The 23720-nt window shown below is 42.4% G+C and overlaps 1 protein-coding gene and 1 long non-coding RNA gene across 7 annotated transcripts in view; one reads left to right on the forward strand and one right to left on the reverse strand.

Moving 5' to 3' along the window:
• Positions 1-1256: 1256 nt before the first annotated feature.
• LOC114635192 lies at positions 1257-23332 on the reverse strand. Of its 4 annotated transcripts, XR_003713428.1 has the most exons (4): positions 23181-23332; positions 2325-2826; positions 1656-1691; positions 1383-1403 (listed from the first exon to the last, which is right to left on the reverse strand). It is a non-coding gene; the product is annotated as an uncharacterized LOC114635192 (long non-coding RNA). The 4 variants fall into 4 exon arrangements; XR_003713426.1 differs by having other exon boundaries at positions 1257-1403; positions 1656-2826; XR_003713427.1 differs by lacking the exon at positions 1383-1403 and having other exon boundaries at positions 1415-1691.
• Masp1 (mannan binding lectin serine peptidase 1) overlaps positions 22817-23720 on the forward strand; it is a 71778-nt gene continuing 70874 nt past the window's right edge. For 2 of the 3 annotated variants that reach the window (XM_028783892.1, XM_028783891.1), the window contains exon 1: positions 22817-23086. In XM_028783892.1, the coding sequence (XP_028639725.1) occupies positions 23082-23086 (5 nt within the window). In that variant the 5' untranslated portion in view covers positions 22817-23081. The remainder of the gene's footprint in view (positions 23087-23720) is intronic. The other variant, XM_028783893.1, reaches the window with a different exon arrangement.

Here is a 23720-nt window from a genome sequence, read left to right on the forward strand (position 1 = left end):
CTGCATGTTTGAGATAAAGGTCCAAGGATGCTCTTGATGGAACTGGAACAAGACCAGAGCCACAGAGCTGCTTAGCAGCCCAGGGAACTAGGCTGCAGGTGTCTACTTCCAATCCTAAAGTCTAAAGAGAAACTGCCTTACCTGTGCTTTACACATAGTCAGAACCAGCTGCAAACATGACAAATGTGTGTGCCTGAAACCACAGCTTGCTATGGTCTATTCATGGTTATTGTATAGAAGCATGTGTCACAATTCCAGCTCCCCCAGGAAGCTAGGGGCACTAGAGCCCAATAGTTCATCCTGGACAATGCAGTGAGATCTTGCCCTTAAAAGAAAAATTACAAAATACAAAACAACAACTCTAAGATTTGCTTGGATTTCTAAAACTTCACTGATTATAAGAAGAATTTAGTTGCCAAGATGAATCTAAGCAGTGTTCACCTATTCTAATGGTTCTCCACATGTAAACCACATGTGATTTAATGATGCTGCGGATGCCGTGTGAGGAGACAGTGAAGTACTGAGAGGTTTAGACCAAACGCAGCATGTCTGAAGAACATGGTACAAATGAACAGAATCATCTGTCATCTCTACGTCGGGCTTGTTTTTGTCAGTCCCTGTGCCTCCCATAGCCTCAGCCTTCCTATCCTGGGCTTACCCAGTACACAGTGTGCTGGCTTTTCTAACTTTATGCAGATGGGTAGTCATCACCATCAATGGTTTCAGAGCTCTCTCTCCTTACCCCACACAGCACCCCCCCTCCTTTTGCACATTCCTTTACCCCAGCAAACCTCTGGTCTGCTTCCTGTCTCTCTATTGTTTTGCTTTTGTAGAAAATTCATATAAATGAAACCATAAAACATTTGCCTTTGATGTTTAGCTTCTTCACTTAAAATAATGCCTGGGATGACTGGCCCTGTTTTGCAAGTATGTGTAACTCATTCGTTATATTTAGATCTTCTTTTCAGGTGCAACACATTTTTTTTTTAACAAATTCTGCCTACCACTCCAAGTGCTGAAGTCACCAGATTTGTTATTTGTGGGCTTATAATTCTCCCATTACAGCTTCTGTAGACTGTCCTTTCCCCAGCGAAGCCTTGCAGCCTTTATTGGAAAGCCTCTACAATGTCTTACTGGCCTGTTCTAAAGGAAGGAAAAGTGTTGATCCACGGACCTGTTCTTTCAGTCACTTGGTATTCACCATACCAGATTACTGTGTAAAATGTATTTCTCATTGAGCATGACAGTGAAAAATATTTCTTGGAAAAACATTTATTTAGGCAGTGCCAAATAATATTCATAATGAAATACTAAAGTCTCAATAAAATAAATTAATAGTCTATTTGAGTCCACAGATATCATGGATTACAATAAGGCGCTCTGCAGAAGAGGTGGATGAGGCCCTGGGGAGAAAGTTAACTTACCAAGACTGAAGAAGAAGCAAGCCTGGTGTTTACCTGGTGACCCCCATTTTCCTCTGCACCAGAAGCTTTGCAGCTCTTCTGCAACCCCAAGCTGTTTCCACCTCTCCCAGGTCCTGCCAGCTGGCATGGTGGAGCTGGTAGCTCGTTACCTCTCCCACTTCTTGCAGGACTCTTTAGTACTCTGACAGACGCCTCCCTCGGACATTGTGCCCTTTGCTCTTGCTCACTGACCTGTAATGGACCAGCTGGCTTTCCATCAGGACTGGACTGCAAATGGAACAAAGAAAGCATTACCAGCACCATCCGATGCCTCATACACAACTGTGGTGTTTTCCTGAAAATCAAGTAAATTGCCCGGGAACACATGAATTGAATTTCTCCCAACTCACTTAGGAATATAGTAAGTCAGGGCTGTGAGGACAGGTTATCACAGGGCCCCAGGACTCAGAAAACTTAAATGAGTTACCATTACCCCAGTTCAAGAGACTTACTCTGGCATACTCCTTCCCTGTTAGCTTTTAGGGGCTCTTTCCCTCAGCAAGGCACGTACTTCTTGGCTTTGTTTCTGACTGGCCAGCCCTGGCTATCCTTGTGTCCCAGCAACAAAGCTACTCTTTTAATGAACATTGTCTCTGTGACACACACCTGCCTGGAGTTCAGTCATTCAGCCATGTACTTAGTTGCTGAAGTGAAAACCTCCTGGGAGGAACACAGCATCAAACAAGAGAGCACAAAGAACGTTGTGATGCTCGGCTCAGCAGTGTAGACAGGATGAATTTCTGTAGAGATTGGCTCTGGGCTCTGGCTCCCTCCCAAGAACAATCTCAGGTTTTCCACTTCCTACAACCCTGTGTGTATGAGTTTCCCATCTCCTTGTACTTGAACAATGGATGGCAGCACCTGTTGGATTGATGTGTGGGGGTCCCAGACCAGTTGTTGGGTTGATGTGTGTGCCACATCTGGCTCACTGGGGGGCTAGGGCCACTCGGGGAAGACAGAGGCACGGGAAGTTTGTCGGTGCTCTCCCCACAGCAGCGCTGGTCAGGCATCAGGCTATGTGAAGCCGCGGAACCCTGCTCCAGAGGTGGAGGAACACAGTCTGAGGTCCTGCAGGGAATCAGAGCTAGCTCTTCTGGTTCTCAGGCTCTTGGGCACCCATGCTGGACTATGGGAGCCCCAGAAGGGCTGAGAACAAAGTCGGGGGGGGCATATGAGCTAGATTAGCCTGAGGCCAAAGGGGGAGAAAGGGAGAGAGGCTCCAGCTGTGGTGGGGATGAGAGTCTCAGCTGGCTTGTTTGGGTTGGTGGTCGCTGGTGGCTGGGAATGCAGAGAGGTCTTCTGCAGGAGATAAGGCAGCAGCTCTGTAGGTGAAAACCTTCTCCATTGTTCTCCATAGCAGATTCTGTTAAAAGAGAAATGATCCATGGTTTTAAGATATTTATTGTCATGGCAGAAAGTAGATAAAAAACTATACCCCCATTTACTCAGAGTGGGCCTGAGGTTAACTACTTTTTGCAAGGAGGAGTGTCTGGGAAGGAATGTTTAATTGGCTATGCCCCTCTGGCCTTTAGGTACCTCATTAATATGGAGATCTGTCTTGAGGCTCCGTGACCTGTGGTCATGCCCTCTACCTGTGAAGGGCGCTGTCCCATGTGACTAATGGACCCAAATCTATGGAGGACTGTGGCCTCGTGTCAGGAGCCTGTAGTCTAAGATCATGGTGTCCCTTAAGATCGCCTGGGGACTCCAACAGTTCCAGCTTATGCTCGACCAGAAACCAGCCTGGGGACTTAGACAATTCTTGCAGAAAGATCCAAGTGTTTCATCAGAGGAGAGCTGAGAACATCAGCTTGTGTGAGGTTGAGCCTGAATATAAAGAGAGAAGGGGTGGGGGAGAAATGCTTAAGCAACCATATAAGTTCTGCATAAGATATTGCTATGAGGCAAAATACCCCTATGTTTCGGGAGATATTTAAAATGGCCACACCCACTCTGGCTTGTGGTTACAGAGCAGCAATGTTCCCCGACTAGCCTAGGCCTGAGGCCACAAACAGCAGCAGCAGAGTCACTCAGCTCAGGCTGCCCCACTCAGGTGGCCAGAGACACTGGCCCTGCCACCCAAGAGATGCCAGTGTGGGAGATGGCTCTGCCCGGGCCCAGTAGAAATAAGACTCTAATGCTTAGATTATCCAAAAGCTTTATATGTTTGATAATGCTCAATAACAAGATACCCACACAATCAAAGGTGTACCCCAATCCCCAACCTAGATATATCAATTACCTTTGACAGGCGCACATCTACTTCCATGTTCCCCTCTCTCTGGTCCTCTCTCCCCTACCTCCTCCTCTTCCTTTCCCTCTTCCTTTCCTTACTCCTCCCACCTTAGCTCCTCCCAACTTGTTAGGAAATTTTCCCACTACACCCCTAAGGCGACACCGGGAGTGTCTGTAATATTTCTTATAACTGAGAGTAAATCCACAGTTACTCAGAATGCAGAATTGAAGCATCTCCCCTGTGGCCTTAAAGATGGTCAGGGAGAAAAGGCAGGAAGAAGAGTCAGAGAATGCTCTTATTGCAACTTTTCTACAAACTCAAATTTATCTTAGTATACAAAATTCAAAACAGCTTTAAAATGCAAGCAATTGTTTGTGAATAAGGCATAAGCAGAGTATGTCATTAAGCATTGGTAGACATTGGCTTTCTGCATGACCTTGGGCAAGCCCTTTCTCCTTTCTAGTCTTTAGTTTTCCCTGCAACATAATGAGTCAGTAAATGAGCTCTCCCCCTACTTTACGGAGAGTCTGTGTCCTCTGGGGTCCTGTATCAGCTCCACTTCCTCTATCTTTTTTCTAACTTTCTCACAGCACGGCTCCAAATGTCTCCAACTATACAGATAAATTCTCTTTCAAGAATGTTAAAATAGAAATTAAACGAAACAGTGAGTGCCAAGTGCATAGCCCATGGTCAGCCCTCGGGAAATAGCAGCCTCTTTAGACCTCTCCTGTCTGACAAAGCAAAAGTTAGCTAGTTAAGTACTTCCATCCCCAGGCCCCGGCCTCTAGGGCCAGCATACTGCCTTTGAGAAAGGCCTGCAGGGTCAGCACAATGCTCAGCAAGGATCAAAGTGGAATGTTCAAGCTCTCTGCTTTCTTTCACATTCTTTCTTTAAAGCTGTGGTTTTCAAATCTGAGCACACATCAGAACTGCCCACAGAACTCCTAAAAGTACAAAGTGCCTGTCGCTCCACATCTGTACTCTTGTTCTGTAGGCTAGTGTGGACAAGTGAATGTGTGTTCCTGTCAACTTCTCAGATGGCAGAATCTGACTGAGCCCACAGGACAAGTACTTCCCTAGGTCCGGAGCAAAGGCTACTCCAGGGGATCTTGGCCAGGGTGGCAGAAGCAGAGGCTCTAAGTGAAGGAGAGAAAGCTCAGGAAGGACTGGCAGCATCTCCCAGTGAGGTTGTAGCTCTTTTTCTTCTCTTCCTTTCTGATATAATATAACACCATCACCCTCCCCCTTTCACCCCCCCCCCACACCCACACACCTCCATAGCCACCTGCCACTCCCAGAGGTTCCAGAGCTGGGGCAAGACAAAGGGATGAAACATTGGCTCCCAGGCCAGGGAGAGGGGAAGGGAGAGTGGAGAAAAGTCCCCAACACCCAGGGCACACAAGATGGAAAAGAAGTGGCAATGCAGTCAGTTTCTGGGTTCTGAGGAGCATGTTCCTGGGTGGTTTGGAGAAATGCGTAAATTGTAAGCTGCCTGTGGCTGTGTTTGTCAACACCCAAGTGCTCCAAAGGAAAATGAAGTGGAAGATGAAGAATGTCCAAGTTCATTACGTGTCAGTGCCTAATCCCATGCTAAGCACTGTGCATAGCCTATCTCCGTGAAGTAGGCCTGACTCCCACTTATATGTGCTGCCTGTGTGTAATGATGGAGCCCACACAGCATAAGTTCTGGCAGCAGATCCTTGCCCTGAACCCTGGGTTGCTTCATAGCTTCCTGGGCTTTGTTATTTCCTGTGAGTGCTGGGATTTAAAGCAAACAAACGCCTTTGATTCTCAGTTCCTCTGTCAGTAAAAGGAGCTATAGCAAAGATTCCTCAGAGGAATTGTGAGGCTCAATCATAATAGCAAGGAGAAACTCCTACACAAAACATAAACTGTCCTGTGTATCTCAGCCACCAATCTAATGAGTACTAGTAATGGTTGCGGCCTCTGGATAGCTGCTTAACGACATTTACTTATTCCTGGGAGACACTGAATTAACACTTCATCTTATTTTAAATAAAGCCATTATCCACCAGTGTAACTAATGTTTTATTATTACTAATTCCGGAGCCATTGTACCATGGAGCCTGAGTTTTAAAAGAATTTAATTGAAGACCAAAACATACTCAGTAACAAACCCTACTTTATAAATAATATCTGTTTCAAACTCTAAGTTGGTGTAAAAAAACAGTTATTTTGGTGTAATTGTTTTTTCAGTGTTTGGTATAAAATGTTTTGGTTACACTTCTGTGTAGAAGCCTGTAACACTTATAAGACACCAATAAGCATCCACTTCCTTTATACAGTGCCAAACGGCAGGCTGGGGAGTAGCCAACTCCCTTATTACAGATTTAAGAAACAAACCTAAGCAAGTTACATAAAATGCTCCTATTATTCTGAAGGGCAAAGACTGTGACCACTCTTCAGGCCCAGGTCTCTGCAGACCCTACAAGTGATGTCCACAGGGCCTCTGAGAAAAGAGCTCGCTGTCAAGCTCCCCCCCGCATCTCTGGTCTCACATAAGCATGTATTGGCAAAGATTGTGTCAACGGTGGGAAGGGCCCTGCCAATCACCTAGTGATCCAAAGCACACACATTTTGATATGTCAAAGCACTCACTAAACAACCAGAAGGGATTGGGATCCTGAGTCTCTTGTCAAAGTTCTAAAGAGAACATCTTTATCTAGGTAGTCCCAAGGCTTCTGGCAGAAGAGACAGGAGGACCAAAAGGCACCTGGGAGTCAGCTGTAAATGTTTGGGAGGTACTTCTGGAGCATCAGAATATGAACCCTGTATAGATTTTTATGATGAGTCCCAAGTCTAAATTATAATTTGTCCATTGAATTATTATCAAGTATTAGAGCTGAATTCTATCATACTCCAAAAAGATAAAATGTGGCTTGTGAAAAGCCATATACATTTCATTGTGACAGAGATAAGAAGTAGTATAATAGCAATATTTAAGGGCTAAGCCAGGGCCCAGGTTTGGTGACAGGGTTTCCTCAGCCAGCTCATGTAAAGCTCACAGTCGATGAGGTAAGGATTGAGTTTCAATGAGGGAAAGACTCTTCTGTAAGACTAAGCATCTCAGAAATGCTAGACTCTAGATTCCCAACCAGCCACGTTGGGCCTTGGGCCCATATCTCCAACTCTTATCAGTAATTACACCCCAATATGTATTTAAGGGTTGCTAGCGGCAATAGTAGATGCATTAGAGTATGAGAATCATGTAAACTTGTTAAGGATATTTCAGTAATGATCTTTACCTGGGTCCAAGAGAGTCTTTCTGAAGTGTTCAAGCCATTATTTTTCCCCAACAGTATTCATGAAGACATTCTAGTGCCATGACATTATTTTACTGACATGTCAGTTTACAGTCTGTGAAGAACTGCAGAATGTGAAGCATTAAAAACGTCTCCCCATGGGGTCCAGAAACAAGGTAGTCATAGGTACATCCTTCAAACAGCTTACCAGAAGGTGCAAGGCTGAAACATAACTGATTGTAACAATGATAGACAGAGATGAACAAATTTAAGAGAAAACAAGTGAAAGATGGTTCTGAAATGTCAAAGCAGATTCTTATAGCTGGAGAGGCTGAGGAAGAAGCCCAGCAGGCTTCTCGGGAAGATAACAAACCACAAAGTGACCTAGAGAGTATTCAGGAATGTTCACTCCACAGATGAGCAGGCAAAGCTAAAGGGTTGCTTGAGAAGGTGCTGTTATCATCATACACAGAGAAAGGCACTAACGCTCAGGAGGTGACCCTGTCTATAAACCATCATAGTAGCACAGAGAGGACCAAAGACAAGGCCTCATTGCCTCTGCTCCTTCTTATTACTGGCTTGGTCATGACCTGATACCGTTTATAATAGTAAATATGAAAGTACCCTTGAAATTTATTTGGGTGAATTGAGACTGCAGGGGTCACATTCGTGTATACAGAAATTGTATTGGAGAAATCAAGTATAAGAACTTATCAGAAACACTAGAGCAAGGAAAGGGTATAACCCTAGACCCCATAAAGAAGTGGACAGTCACCACTACAGTGGCAATGGCCTCATTAGCCTGTCATCTGACACCTGGTGTGTCCTCCTAATACCAGCAGGCAGAGACCTAATACCAGCAGGCATTTAGCTCTGTTTGGTTCATAATATTGACACAGCCTACTCAACTGCTGTCTGTCTTCCTGCTTGCCCATCAAGACCCCCACCCATCACTCTGCCCCTTCAATGCCTGAACCTAGCCTGCACTTGGACATCTTAGATGGAATCATCTAGGTTCCAATGTTCTCAACTTATGCTCCACAGCCTGACTGTGTAGCAGCAGCTTCCTTTCTGCAGGGGGCTTGGATCCCATAACTTATCAATATAGATTTGCATGTCTACCAACTCCATCTGTAAAACCTCTTAAAATACTACTGTGGCCTCATTAATCCTTTGTACCCAGTCTATAGCCCACATAGACATCTATATCTACCTATCTAACTGTCTATCTATGTGTATAAATGGGATAGACAGACAGACAGACAGACAGACAGACAGATATTTACTATGTGATATGTCATATGAGGGTTATAGTAGTAATTAAGATTGAATTTTTTTTAAAAAAATGCATTTGCCTCAGCCAAATTACCAAGGAAAGTGAGCTATATCCAGCAAATTCAGCCTTTGAAACTACCATTTTTGTGAATTTATTGTTATTCAACAAATTCTGGGAAGTCACAAGCACTCTGTCTCTTTCTGATACAGAGCTCTCCGTACACTACACAATGTAGCTTTAAAAAAATCTTATTCCGAGTATATTTGGGGAAAGCTGTATGGGATCACAGGCTACCAAAGTTTTTCTTTGACACTAGTGTCCTGGGGCAGGCACTGTGGCTCATGCCTGCTATTCTAGCCCTGGGGGATTTAAAGCAGTTTGAGTTCAAGGCCAGTCTGAGCTTCTTTCAGCCTTGGTCTCTACAGTACAAATATTACTTACAGTTTAACATATGCAAGCTGTTATTTAATTATGCCTTTTCTAGTCCTCAAAATTACACAGAATCTTTTGCTTTTAGTAAAAATATCTTTTAAAAAGGATTTCTTTATGTATAAAATTTGAAAAGAATTCCTACCAGCAAACTTATATTAAATAAATATTGAAGAGAGTGATTCAGACAAAGAAATACAATCTCTAAAGAAATATGCAGCATACAGAATCACAGGGACCTAGAATAAGAGCTGTATAGTTACATATCTAAGATTGCCTTTATCATTATTTCTGCTTTAAAAAATATGGATGGCTCCTTACTTAAATAAAGCCAGTGGTTTGTGGGATTACAATGTATACTTAAGAGATAATGACCACAGTAATATAGAGATGTGGAACAAAAAAATGGAAACTATTAAAAGTTTCTTATAATACACAGGAACAAGCCACATAATGATAAGTTAAACCATAAAATGAACAGTGAAATAACAAACCAATCACAATAGAAATAGATATGCTAGTTCTAATTTAATTTAATCTAAAAGTTAAGAAAAAGAAAAACCAGAACAGAACCGACAAAGGATAGGACAGATAGAATGAAAGGAATATTATGACATGTAAAATCTGGTCATGGTAATATTCATCTTAAAGGCAAATGTCTGGGTTGGCAAGTGAAAGAACAGGAAGCCCCTTGCTCATAACCCCACAGTTCTAAGAATAGGCAGTGTGTCTTAACCAGGAGTACTGAAACCTACAGACGCAACTGCAGATTCAATAACAGCTATGTGACTCAGTTCCACTCAACTGATCTTTAGACTACCCTATAAACCCAACAAGGAGCCACAGAGAAAGGACCTTTAGTTGCTGAAACCAGTCTTCAAAGGAGAAAAAAGGTTTTAACTTCAGAAATGCACAGATACCAACTCAAGACTATGGGAATAGTAAGGAGCCAGCGAGCAAAATGCTACAAACAGCTAAAATCAAAGAAATAGTGCAAAGCCGGAAGTTAAAACAAGAAATAGAAATCATAGAAAAGAACATAGCCACAGAACTGAAAGATACAGAGCGAAACCAGTGAAGATGAGTCAGAAACCAGTCAGGAGAAAGAGCAGTAACACTTTTCTAATGTTTCAAACAATTTCAAGTGTTATTATGCAATTAGAAAAACCAAAAATAAAAAGTGAAAAATCATGATATATCTATAGGTTGACATTAAGTAAGTAGATACATGAATTTGGGGGGGTTTTGAAAGAGAGGAGAAGGAGAAAAAGGCACTATGGTTATATTTTAAGTTTTAGAAAAACTAAATTGAAAAAAGAAGAATAGATGAAAATTTCTATATTGTGTGAGAGATATGTACAACCAGATTCATGAAGCTTAAATATCTCTAAGGAAAGAAAAAGAAGTCAAATAATGATATCATGAGACACAGAACAAATTGTCAAAAGAGAGAAGAGGGCATCTTAAAACCAGAAAAAGAAAAGAGATCTATGCAAGAATCTTAGTTTATCAGCCAGAACTTTAAAAGAGGCAATGGAATGATACATTCAAAATACTATAAGCGAAATGGCAAAAACAAACAAGCAAACAAACAAACAAACCCACCCCAAAAGCCAACCAAGAATTCTATACCCAGTAAAACTATCCTTTATAAATGAATAAGAGACAGGGAGAAAGGCATAAAAGACATTCACAGACCAACAAAATGTGGGTGAGTTCACAATCATTGTATGTGACTCACAAGAAATGCATCTAACCTGCAAGAAATGCTAAATGAAAGTCTTAGAGCTGTTATGAAATGAAGGTAAATTGAAATATGAAGACTGAAAATACAAAACTCCTGATAAAGTGGGACCAACCAACATACCAAAAGAAAAGATTCTGAGTTTCATAACCTCTCAGACCTTGAAATCCTGAGACCTAAACCTCTCTTAAAGATAAAAATCCCAAATCAAAATAGTAAAATATTTAATGTTTCAAATGTTGAAGCTCATAAATCCTGAAGTCTGAAATCAGCCATTCCCATGAAAAATAAAAATGCTATGTAAAGGGGATAGAAAGCTGAGTTCTGGTGAAGAACTAATGCTTTCTTTGGTTCTGGCAAATCATCCAATCGTGTATTGTCTGCATTTTTTAGTATGTCATGTCATGCCCTTTTCCAGGGAATAGCACCTATTTGGCTCAAAGACATTTGCTAATTGGGGGTTTCCTTCCATGTTACAAAACAGATTGAGTAGTGAGTATAGTCTTGGTCAATGATTTGGTTGTTGAAAGAGACAGACTTCTTACAGTAACCATTGAATATAGCATAGACAAACTGTTGCATGTTTTATTTTCAAAATTGCTCCCACTATGTATAAGTCATATACAATGCATATTCCACCAGGGAAAATCATAAACCCTAGCCATTCACTTCTGTTTTCAAAAGGAAAGTGAAGAATTGTGGATGGCTGTTTAAATATTTAGCAAGCTTTGAATGAGAAAACGAATTTTGTCTGATTCCCTGGTTATAATGACACATATGGAATCAGATACAAGCAAGGATTCTAAAGGTGAATCTCAATGTGTTACCAATAGAGTAATGACAAAAATTTTAGTGTCAAAATGCGTCATTTGTCTGCATTGACATTCCTTCCAGCTGATGAAAATCCAGGAGCTCTTAATGAATCCAAGCCACATTTACAAGAAGCCAGCAGAGTTACTGGCCAGTTTGAAAGTAATTATGTGCAGGGTACGGCAAGAAGGCACTTACGCAATGGTGTTGTTTGGTCACCAGTATTGTTTCCACAAAATGTGAGGTCTGTGTATGAGTAAATAGGGAAAGATGGCTCTGTGTGCCCAAAGCAAGAAAAGGTGGCCCCAACAATGGAAAAATTACATAGGGGATGTACACATTGGTGGATATTAGCTCACAGATAAATATCAAGCAGAGCAGCCTTGAACAATGAGGTTGAATATGTTCTTCGAGGGCAGCCGTGGCCTTAAAGAGCAGTCAGCAGTGCATGCACCATGGTGTAGGACTACTGACCAGTGGCCATGGGTAGTGGGACCACCTCATTGAACTGCCCACAATTTATGACTCTACTTTTTAATTGTACATTTCTACTTAGTTCTTTATCTTAGTTAATAGTTTTTTTCTACTATTTTCAATAAGCAGCATTTCTTACAATTCTTTGTGCTGTGCATTTTACCCATCCATTTTTTTCTAATATGGGACTATAAATTGTAAAGACTTCTAGAAAGTTCTAATTCATTTCATGCCCTTTTTTGTGGGGAAGGGGGATGATTTAACTCCATAAAAATATATTATCGAAAAGTTGGCTTTATGTGTAAGAATTCTGCATGTTTATAAAAGAATTGAAATCTGTTCAATAAACAAAGGCCCTTTTTGTATATCTACATTTGTGAACCATAAAATTTCTGGCAATCACATTTTGTCTGGGTTCACATTCGGTGATGAACAACCATGAATTTATTTCAGAGACTGAGCTGCCTTTTATTGGTTCCAGGCAATTTTGTGAAAGCAGGAGACAATTTTGTGCAAGTGCCAATTTTGTGCAAGTGAAGTTGTGTGGGCTCATTCACATGTCCAAAATGTGGCTGATATTCCAAACATTATCCAAAAGAAGTTGAAACCTTATGCCAAAACCAAGAGATACTCCAGAGATGTTGCAGACATCAACACAACGCTACATGAAGGCCAGAGGAGCTTCAGTTCTGAAACACTAGAGAGTTGGTAGAGATCACAGAAAAGCCCCATTTCTGGACTGAGGCCCTAACTGGCTCCAATAGCCCTGAAGATTGCTGATGGTCATCTGTAGTGGGATATCTTCCCACTGCGTTCGTATGAAGCTCAGAGATTGGGCTGTATGAGAGGTAGTCGGGGTGAGGAGTCAGAAGGGGAAGGAAGAGGAGGAGCTAGGGTGGCGGAGATGTAGGAGCCATGGAGAACCACGAGTATATCGAGAGTAGTTCTGGGTAACAACTGGTATCTGGGTTAGTTATTTGGGTAACACCTCCAGTTCTTTGGGCATTTTGTTAATTGAGCATTTCTAATTATATAAAGCCTTTGGATAATCTCTAAGCCTTGGAGTCTCATTTCTACCGGGTACCACGTGGATGACGGAATGGTCTGGGCTCATCCAAGCCTTGTGGAGACAGTGTGAGAGGTTGGTAGAGCCATCTCCCACAATGGTGACTCATGGGTGCCAGGGCTGGTGTTTCTGGCTGGCCATTTCTAGCTGTGGCATGCAAGTGGCCTCTGGCTGCGGAACATGGTGGCAGAGCAAAGCAGAGCCGCTGCAGCTTAGATAGCCAGCCCAAGAAAACGCTGTTCTAAATATTAACTGCAACAGTCATCCATGACTATTGTCAGTGCAAAAGCATCTTGCCACAACCACCAGTTCCTTTAGCCTTCAACGCCATAAATCTCTACTGTGTTCCTTAACCTGAGGAAGAGTCTGAATGAGGCTTATTTGCTATCTTTGCTGTATTCATTGTCTAAGTATGCAACAGGGTGTGGGAACAGGATCAAGGACGGGGGATGAGAGACAACTTAGTCACATGATGAATCCTGGGAAATCAGACTCCAGAGACCAGCATCAGGGTGCAGATCTGAGTTTATTGTCCAGCACAACAACGTGAATGTTTGAGTCAATCCTAAACCCCTAAATCCTCTGCCAATCGCATCTCACTACACCATCACCGTGCCCCAATAAGAGCCCCGCATGATAAGGTAACTCAGAAGGGCAGGGGAGGGGGCATGTGCAGCATTGTCACCTATTTGGACTTCCGTGAAGATGGGGGAAGCAGCCACCACCCTGGCCTCTGTTCCTTTTTGCTGGCTCACCCACGTTCCAGGAGCCATCTTAGAAGTAATGCAGATCAGGACTCTCCGAGGAGTCACAGGAGCCTGGGTGCCTTGCTCTCCATCCCACTTTTTCCTTCACCAGATTGACTTCCACATCCCCGGCACCAGGGGAGAAATAAGAAGTTTATAGTCTAGGGTCAGCCATCATTCTGTTCTTTAGAGTGCCCGAGTTGTGTGCTGGCTGGCCTTGTGATCAAGAATCAGTTTTCAACACGTCTCCTGATTTAGGATATCCACTAGGACAGTATAGAAGACTGCACACATATGTCCTGGTGAGCACAGTTACCAGTCATCTGCGTTCACACATTTCACAGCCGTTTTTTCTGTGGCTGTGATTTCACATAAGCATTATGCTTTGATACTGTCATCAGAGTGCCTGAGCAGGATGCTTGTAACATCACATCTTTCTCCATTGCTTATTTCATTCATTGTTTAAGGTTTTGTGTGTTTCGCAAATCTTCTTTTAAAACGTGAATCTCTCTCTTTACAAATTTTAAGTCATACTTCGAGGATTTTGATCTTTGGGGATTCCAATATTCAGGATTATTGTATTCAGAACTGCATAGTTTAGAATTATGGCCCAATCTCAAAGATAAATATAAAATCAAGTTGAAATATGGATACTCAACAACTTATAATAGTTTGATTTCAGACCTTAAACTTTATGATGACATAAAATAATATCCACACAGTAGGATAAAAAAAAAATCTAGAGAGAGAAAGATTGAAGTACAATAATACTAGGTAAATTCAGTGCCTCCTTTCCAACAATGAGTAGATCATCCAGACAGAAGGATAAGTCCTGGAACGAGTGACTTGAATAGTTCCATCATCCAAAGAGGCCAGACAGACATAAAATAGTTCACAAAGGAACAATATATGCATTTTACTCAAGTGAATCTGTTTTATTCTCCACAATACAGTAAAACTTAGAGAAGACTTAATTTTTTAAAAGGAAGCTTGAGGAGGCTGGAGCAGTGGCTCAGCAATGAAGAACACTTACTGCTACTGTAGAGACCTGGAGTTCTGTCCCAGAATCCACATCAGGCAACCTATGACTACCAGCCCCAGTAGATCTGATGGCCTTTCCAGGTTTTCAACGGCACCTACACACATGGTACACTCAAAGCCCATTTTACATGTACATACATACATACATACATACACACACATACATACATACATGCATACACATAGAAATATTTTTTAAAAGAAAAAAGACAGACTTCCGGTCTGGTCCCGAGCATAGAGCAGGTCACAGGCGGCAGCTCCGTACCCAACCCCAGAAAACCAAGAGAAAGAGGGACTCCCAGGAGCTTTAACTCAGGCAGCATCCCAGGTAAAAATGAATCACCTGTGATGTCTGCTGTTAAAAGTTCTAATCCAGATGCTGGCCTCTGAACTTATACTACTCAGACCTTTGAAGGACCACTGACAAGACCATCAAACAGCTAGAGAGTGACATCACTAATCTGAAGAAATCCCTTGTTTGAGACCTCCTAAAATCGCAAAGATCCTCATTGGACTTGATTTACTCTAGTACAATAGAAAAGGCTGCATACAGCTCTTGACTGTGTACAACCCTCAAAGAAGAAGGTTGCCTTTACATAGACAAGACAAGGAGGGTTAAAGAGAGCATGAAATAGGTAGTGAAGGCCCTAAGAAAAATCAGAGAGAGAAAGAGACAGATGAATGCTGGTACAAGAATTGGTTTGCAGCCTCTCCAATGTTGTCAACCCTATTTCTTTCCATCTTGGGACCATTATTTGGATTCTTTTTGCTTTTTTCTGCTGGTCCCTGGCCCTCAAATAGGCGGATTAACTCTGTGATACAACAGATAAATAATTTGGTAGCAAAACCTACTCAGATAGATTATCATAAGTTAGCTATGGAAGACCATGAGACTCAAGATGAGGTTGTTACTTTGTACAGGGTGTTTCCAAAACCCATCTCCACCCAACCTAAAAGGGGGGACTTCTGCCCCTAGACCTTCAAACAGAGAGGGGCCACCCAGAACCCCCTCTGTCAGGCGATCTGAATTCTTGCTTAGGCTGCGAGGCTAAGCACTGCAAGGGAATATAAATAAAAGATAAAAATACCTATCTGGGTTCCCTGAGGGACAAGCCTGACTGCATAGGGGTTGATGTCAAAAGTATCCCCTCTCCAGGAAAAAGACATCGGGACATGTATGGCCCTCATGCCTCACTGGACAATGACAGGGGGACTGGAGCCATTACAAGGTCCCCTTCAAATACTGGAGGTCAGGCCTCTATCCCTGCCTTCACAAGTTTAGAATTGCCATAGCCCTTCTATACTTAGAGAAGGGAGGAGATGTCAGGGGCAGCCCTGCTTACACACTGTAGGCCTAAAATCAGCCATAGGCCTAAAATCAGCAATAGGCCTGTCATACATGTATACTAACACCAAGTCTTGGGTCTCAGTGGAGAAACATCGAAACAGATGGCTATAAGCTAATGTAAACAGGCAGCTTTTGTGGAAATTTACAAGCCTGAGTAGTCATAGACCTTGTAAATAGGTAGCCTGGGCAGACAATACCAACTCAGATAAGGACAAGCGAGCCATAGGCAGAGTCATAGTGAATTGTCCCCTGAACCTTCACCCAGCCGATACCAGGTTCTGATGATATCTGTATTCCTCCTAATCACCCACACTCCATTGTCATTCCCTTCCCCACATCCTGCCTTTCTGTGTTTATAACCCCTGTGTGAATGAATTACGATTTGAGAAAAAATAAATTATAAAAAAAAAAGAAAGAAAAAAGACAGTAGAGCAGGCATTTTTTCAAACACAATAGTATGTAACTATAAATTAATATTAGAAGTAACTTAAAATTCAAAAACAGGTGGAAATTAAACAATGAAAAATTCAGTGCATTAAGGAAGGAAAAGAGCAAAGGAGAATTTTTTAAAAAGTTCTAAAAAGTGAAGATGAAATCAAAAGCTATATCCAAAAGTTTCCATATCCAAAGCTATGAAAACCAACAAAGACAATCATAAGATGAAATTTTGAAACAATAAATGCTCACATTCTCATGAATAATAGACTTCAAGGACCCAAACCAGTGCAACAAGAATGACAATAATAAGCCAATTTCAAGGTTATCAGAAGGAAACAAATAATAAATACTAAAGAAGAATAATTGAAATAAAAAGACCATTCAACTAAAAAAAAAAAACAACCCTAAGAATCATCTTTCTAAAAAGACAAGTGAACAAATCATAAATATCCATCCAGGGGCAAAACCTTTAAATAAATAAAAGTATGGATGACAAGACACTTCTGATACTATAAAACCACAAAAGATCATAATACACTGCTATGAAGAATGTATACCATCAATTAAACAACATAAGACAAATAGGTAAACAACCTACCAAGAATTAATGCCAAGAAATGGAAACTTTGAACACATCAATAATACATAAAGAAACTCAAAGAATAATTAAAAACTACCCAACAAATAAAAACAAAGCCAGTGATTCATGATAACATTAATATATATCCTTCTCAAACTCTTAACAAGTTGAAAAGGAGGGAAAACATCTAGACTCATATTATAGGGCCAGCATTATTTAATGATCAAAGTCATACAATGATACTATAAGAAAAAAATGTATATGTCCAATATTAATGATAGACATGGGATCAACTCCTCAACAGGACACTAACAAACTAAATTCAACCATTTTTAAAAGAGACCATTCAACGTAACAAAGTGGGGTTTCGCTTTGGAATGCATGAATGGTGTGATTTGAATGTGAAATGCACCCATAGGCTCAGGTAAGTTGAACACTTGGTCCCCAGGTCTTGCCGCTGTTTGGAAGGCTGAGAAACACTGGTAGATGAAGCTCCACAGGAAACGGTGTGGTGATGGTCTTTACAGTTTTATAGCCTAGGCTCCCTTCCTGTTTGTTCTTTACTTCCTGGCTGCAGATAAAATGTGGCAAGCTACCTTAAACTCCTATGGCCATGCCTTTCTTCCCTCAATGACTGTAACACTCAAATTGTAAGCCAAGGTAAACTCTTCATCCTTTAAAGTTCTTCTTGTATTTCTTGTAAGATATTTAATCACAGCAATAAGAAAAGTAACTTATGCAGAAGTTGGTGTCAGGAGTGGGGTTGCTGCTGTGGTAAACCTGACCATATGGTTCTTTGACCTTTGAAAATGGTTTGGGAGGAGTCAGAAAGATCTGAAAGGAGTCAGGAAGATCTTGAAGCTGCAGGCTAGAAGAGCTCTAGAAGGTTATAAAGAAGATCTTAATGTTCCATTCTGATAGGCATTTGAGAGATGTGAATTCTGAGAGAAACATGACGGAAGGATTCTGGCTCATGAGGCTTCAGAGATGAATAGGTGGTTAATAGGGAACTGGGCTAGAGCTCATTCATGCTACATTGCACCAACAAATCTGGGTTCATCTAGGCCATGCTCTGAGAACTTAAATGAGGCTGGATTCAAAAGTCGCAACCCATCTGTTCAATAATAGTCAGTTTTAGGCTGTGGCATAGTTATTACTCGCCACTCTTCTCCAGGTGTACAATGAAAAAGAGTAATAGGTAGAGCAGAAAAAGATATAAAACATGCAACTTTATGAAGAGAAAAGCATGAGCAAATTAAAAGTTACAGAAGGGACAGGTGGTGAGAAACATATTGCTTTGTCCCAGGACAATAAGAAAAGTTCTCTGAGGCCAAAACCACATCCACCACAGCTTTCACGTTTGAAGGAAGAGAACGTGAGGGTGAACCTTACTTAGACTTAGAGGTAGAGCCCCTTACCTACGTGTGGCAATGTCACAAGTCACCTAGAAAGTTCCCTGCACGACAGAGCGCCACCTTCCATGTCCCTCATGAAACCATCAATTGATTTTTATCTGTCAGTCATTTTCTTCAAGAATATGTATATACTAATTCATTGCTTTAAACATTCCATATATCTAATTATATTTATTTCTAATTGAACTATACTGTATATCATAAATATATAAAATTCTATAATATGGTTCGATAATTGAAAGTGTTTAACCTTTTCATGATAATGGCCATTCTGACTGAGGCAAGACAGAATGGGCCTCAACACCATTTTAATATGAATCCTCTTGATGGCTGACAATGCTGAATATTTTTTCCACTTGTTCTTTTGCTGCTTGTGAACTGCCTGTTCATTTTATTGATTACTTTGGATATTTGACTTTAGAGCATTTAGGGCTTTTAGTTCTTTATGTAGTCTAGGTATTAAACTTGTGTCAGACAAGTAACTGGCAAAGACTTCCTCCTGTTCTCTCTGTTGTCTCCTTACATTATGTCCTTTTTTGTGAAGATGCCTTTTAATTTCACAAAATAATGCATCGAATTTTTATTTTATTTTCTGAGCTGCTAGAGGCCCGTTTAGAAAGTCTTTCCCTGTATCTATATCTTGACACACCTTTCTTATGCTCTTCTTTAACAGAATCAGAGTTCCAGGTTTTACATAAAGTCTTTTTTTGACACATTTTCTATTGATTTTTGTACAGCATGTGAGGTGGGAATCGAGTTCCATTTTCCTACATGTAGATACCTAATTTTCCTGGAACTACTTGTTGAAAAATAGACATTTTTAGCATATCTGTAAACAAACAATGTCTTTATGTGTGAAAGACACTAAACACTTTGTCAGAAAACCCTTAAAATCAATAAACACAGCAAAGCAGCAGGATCCAAAAATCAACAAAAAAATCTGTACCTTTCCTATATGTGTTGATAAAGGAATCAGAAAAAATAATTTCACTTATAATAATGCTTTATGGTATATGCATCAGAAATGGTACAATCGTACCAGACAGGGTTTCACAATTTTGGATTCAGCAACTACACTGAAGTGAATTTGAATCTCCCTGGATGAAAGCATGGGCATTCTTTTAATTTCCCACACTATTGTGATGACCGGGAAGGTCTGGAGTTAGCAATATTGGGCATATTTCTGCTCAGGGTACTGAGCAACTTAACGTTTAATTTTTTGCTTTGGTTCTTGATTCAGGTGTCACTGCAGCCTAGACCAGCTTTGAATTTGCTGTCTTCTTGCCTCTCTTTTGGGAACAGAGATTATAGCCATGTTCCACCACATCTGTAGTTCTAAACTGCCTCAAGTTCTTTATTTGTTGTTTCTTAGATATTCAGGAGGAAGCCTGAGTTTCAGACTTTGACCCCCTGCCCTGCAAAAGAACAACCCACTGACCAAATTCTTTACATTTTCTGACACATTCGTAGCGTTCCAGAAACTTTCACTCAGACACTACAAAATAAATACTTTGATAGAAAATGTAAACCCCAGTGTTGCAGAATAGGACAACTGTAGGACTCATTCTCACAGAAGCGGCCTTTCTGATAGGGCTTCCTGACTGTAACATGAGGGTCAGGGCCCTGAGCCCACCCCTGTGGTCCCCATTTCTTTGCTTAGAACTAAGAACTACTGGTTCCTTGTGTGCATTTTAAGCCATTTTTTTGTCAAACTTTTAAAGAGACGAATTGAATCTTTCCAGGCATGATTTTTCTTAATATCCATGATAGGATTCTGAGTAATGAATGACAATACTTTCAGACCACAGAGGAAGCATGTGACACTATTGTGGGGCTCCTCTGGCCTCCTGCCTCCATGCAGACAAGCAGCCTCCCATCCGAGCATCTTCTCAAGCCCACATTATGTTCTGTGTGCTCACACTCAGTGAACTGATGCCTCCCTAAAAAAGTAGGTGACATACCTAAAGCCTGAGACTACAGACCATGAGCCTAGTGCTCCAAACCCCAGAGGAGCAGGGCCATCCTCCCACACCTGCGTCTGATGGGGACACCTCAGGGAGTCTTCATAAAAAAACATATTGCAAGCCAGTGGGCAGCTGCAGGGGTCACATCCAGAGCTTCCACTGCACCTCAGTGACTGTGTGCATCCCAGCAGCTCCAACTGAGCCTTGGCTGACTCCTGAGGAAGGCATATACCAGATCTGCTTCGAACTGCCAGAATGTTAGCTCGGAATACCCTTCAAATGTCTCCCATTGATCATTGACAGTCTTTAAAAAGGGAGAGCAGGAAGCTATTCCTGGAGGTCTAATTGCTCTCTGTGACACTTTACAAGGGGCATCTTATGGCTTTCCCTCTCAAGCCTGTCTCTCTGTGCCCAGATCCAGAATGAATGCCTTTCCTAGACATACACTGACTCCAGGGAGTGTGGGCTCGGCTGCAGGGAGGACTGCCGGACTCCTTCCCCGGGCAAGGCCAGTGCGCACTCTGTACATCTTGCCAAGTTCTTTCTCCTTTGGTTTGAAAACCCTTGTGTATTCCAAAAGAAATGCAGCCCATGTGTTTCTGATTCATTTACACTTAAATCATTAAAATGTTGTTTTGTGAGAGTTATTTGATGTCTGAAGAGCCTGACAGTCTGCTTAATGGAGATTTTACAGGGTTTTCTTTCTTGTCCTGCCTGAAACAGAGAACGTTTCTCTCAGGAAATGCCTCAGTTCAAACCTCCCTCCTCATCACACACACTTACACTACACTATCAGCCAATGCCTCGTCACCATGCCAATCACACAGGCTGGCACAAGAGCTAAAATGGAGAACTTGGAAGAAATGGAGAACAGGAATTACAGTAAATGTCAAGCCTTTGCTCCCCAAAAATATGGCAAGGAGAGCTATCTCAGAGTGGTGAAACTGTTTAACACCTTGGTTCAGGTGGCAGGGAGCCTTCTGCATGACTGAAGAGCAGCTGACACTCAACTCTTCACTTGTGCCTTGTCACGGCTTCCATTCAGCAAACCAGGAGCCAGGATCAGAAGCAGTGCTGCACACAGCTAGGTTGATCAGAAAACAGACCACAGCTAAAGTCTGGGTTGGTGCCTAAAGCTCTTGAAATGGTTCAGAACTGAGTTTCTCTGTTAGTGGATGTGTGTGGTTTGCAAACACCACATGTGCTATGATACGTTACTGAGACGTGGTGTCAACGGAACCCACGAAAGATGGGTTTCTTCCTCCCTTCCTAGGTGTATAATCATCTCCTCTGGGTAGTTTATTGGAAAGTGGAGTTATAATGCTATCACTGACTGGAACCAGGTGCTGGAGACAACGAGCTGGGAGAGGGTTAGTGCACAGTGCCCGTTCTAACAGCTGGCTTGAGGTTGCAATGGACTCAGAAGTGATGGTGGGATTCTGGATGCCTTGGCCAGTCATAGAATCTTGTTAAGTCATCACCTCCCCACCTGTTAAAGATACATCACAGAGAACCATCAGAAATTTGTGAAAGTAATTTAGATAGTGTTTGTGCCTGGCACTGAAATGATGTTCAGTGAGCCTGCCCACCCCCTCACACTCTCTGCAGTGCTGGCTGCCATTTTTGTGTGTTGGGGTTGTTACTGTGGAGGGGGCCATGTCCCACCAGAGAAATCAGAGTGCAGAGGTTATCCAGTGGTGGCAGTCACCGTAGTGGCAGTCACAGTAAGGGTTAAGTGTGGAGAGGGTTACATGTGCTGCTGTCTTTATGAAGAGGGCTCACTTATTACTCAACTCAGCAAAGATCCACTGTACCGTTTGTTTCTCCATGGGGCCTGGGCACTGACATCCCACAGGCATAGGTCTTTCTAGACACATGGGTCACCTGGCTGTCTCTCTGACTTTGCTGAAGCCTTTTTCCCAACTGGGTAAATTCGATCTCTGCATGCTTACAGTTCAACAGCGTGGCAGTGGGAAGAGTAAGTAGCCAACTGCAGAAACTGGTGCTCCCTCACCATCAGGGCCAGCCACGAGGTTTTCAGAAAAAAACCTGCAGATGTCCACAGACAGGCTGAGACTTGGGATCTGCATTCACTTTTATAATCTCTTAGAATTGCCTTTTTAGTTGGCTGTTTCTGGTTAATTGTTCTTTTGCTGGGGTCCTGAAGTAGAACAATTATAGCCATCAGGCAAGGGAGGCTGAAGAGAAATTACTCTGTGTGTGTGTGTGTGTGTGTGTGTGTGTGTGTGTGTGTCTTTCTCTCTGTGTGTCTGTCAGTCTCTGTCTATGTCTCTGTCTCTCTCTATGTCTCTGTGTCTCACTCTGTCTCTGTCTGTCTCTGTCTGTCTCTGTCTGTCTCTCTGTCTCTCTGTCTCTCTGTCTCTCTCTCTCTCTCTCTCTCTCTCACACACACACACACACACACACACACACGCACGCACGCACGCACCTCTAAGTCTCTCAGATTTTTTTCTCAAGAGCTGCAGTCCCTCCCAAGGAGGGGACTGGCTAGCAGATCTTCCAAGGAAACAGTCTGTCAGGTCCCTCTGAGTGTACATAAGCTCAGTCAGAGAGAGGAGAGAGGGAACGCCAGAGGGAGAGGGGGAGAGGGGATCTGTTGCAGGCAGGGGAAGGCGTGACCTGAATGGAGAATGCCAGCCAATTCCAGAGACACACAGGGACCTCAGAACAAAGATAAGGCATCGCTGACACCACACCGGGGACTGAGACGAGCTCACAGACAAGTCGGGCAGAGGGACCAAAGCCAGGAACACACAAGGCAGGAAAAATGAGGTGAGTGCCCGGTCATGGGAAGACACCGGTTCCCACTCCAAGACCAAGAGTAGAGCAGCCTGCTGGGTCTGACCTTGTCTCTAGGCAGACTCACCTGCTTATCCTCTGGGTGGCTGGGGTTGGGGGGATTCTCATCAATCCTCGGGCCCTGCAAAGGGAGTCCTGTCCCTGGGGCACCTTCCCAGGGACTCCGGAGACTCACAACTTGAAACCAGATAGTTTGTGCGAAGCCTGCTCCTGGCGCGGCTGAGGCTCAGATTTCTCTCTCTGCCAGCACAGGGTGCTGCCTACTGGCCAGTGTGCTCCTCCTCCTCCTCCTCCTGCCCACAAGACTGATTCTTCCTTTTGCTACTCTGCAAAGAGCAGTGATTTCTTTCTCCCACCACTTTGAGAGTTAGATAATATGTTTGTGTGTTTATATTTTTTTTCTGACCGGAAAAGAAAACAGTTCCCCACAGCCCCGCTTGTGGTTTCTTGAGCCTTCAGAAGTTTGCCAGTTAAACCTCAATTTAGAAAACTAGAAACCTGTCCCCGTTTTACAGTTCCCTATAAATTCTGCATTTCTCACTGAAATCAGAGGCAGCTGGTGACATGAATCGGGCTATGAAATGCACCAAATGGCTCTTAAAGAGAC

The sequence above is a fragment of the Grammomys surdaster genome, unplaced genomic scaffold, assembly GCF_004785775.1.
Source record: "Grammomys surdaster isolate TR1022 unplaced genomic scaffold, NIH_TR_1.0 1166, whole genome shotgun sequence".
NCBI lineage: Eukaryota > Metazoa > Chordata > Mammalia > Rodentia > Muridae > Grammomys > Grammomys surdaster.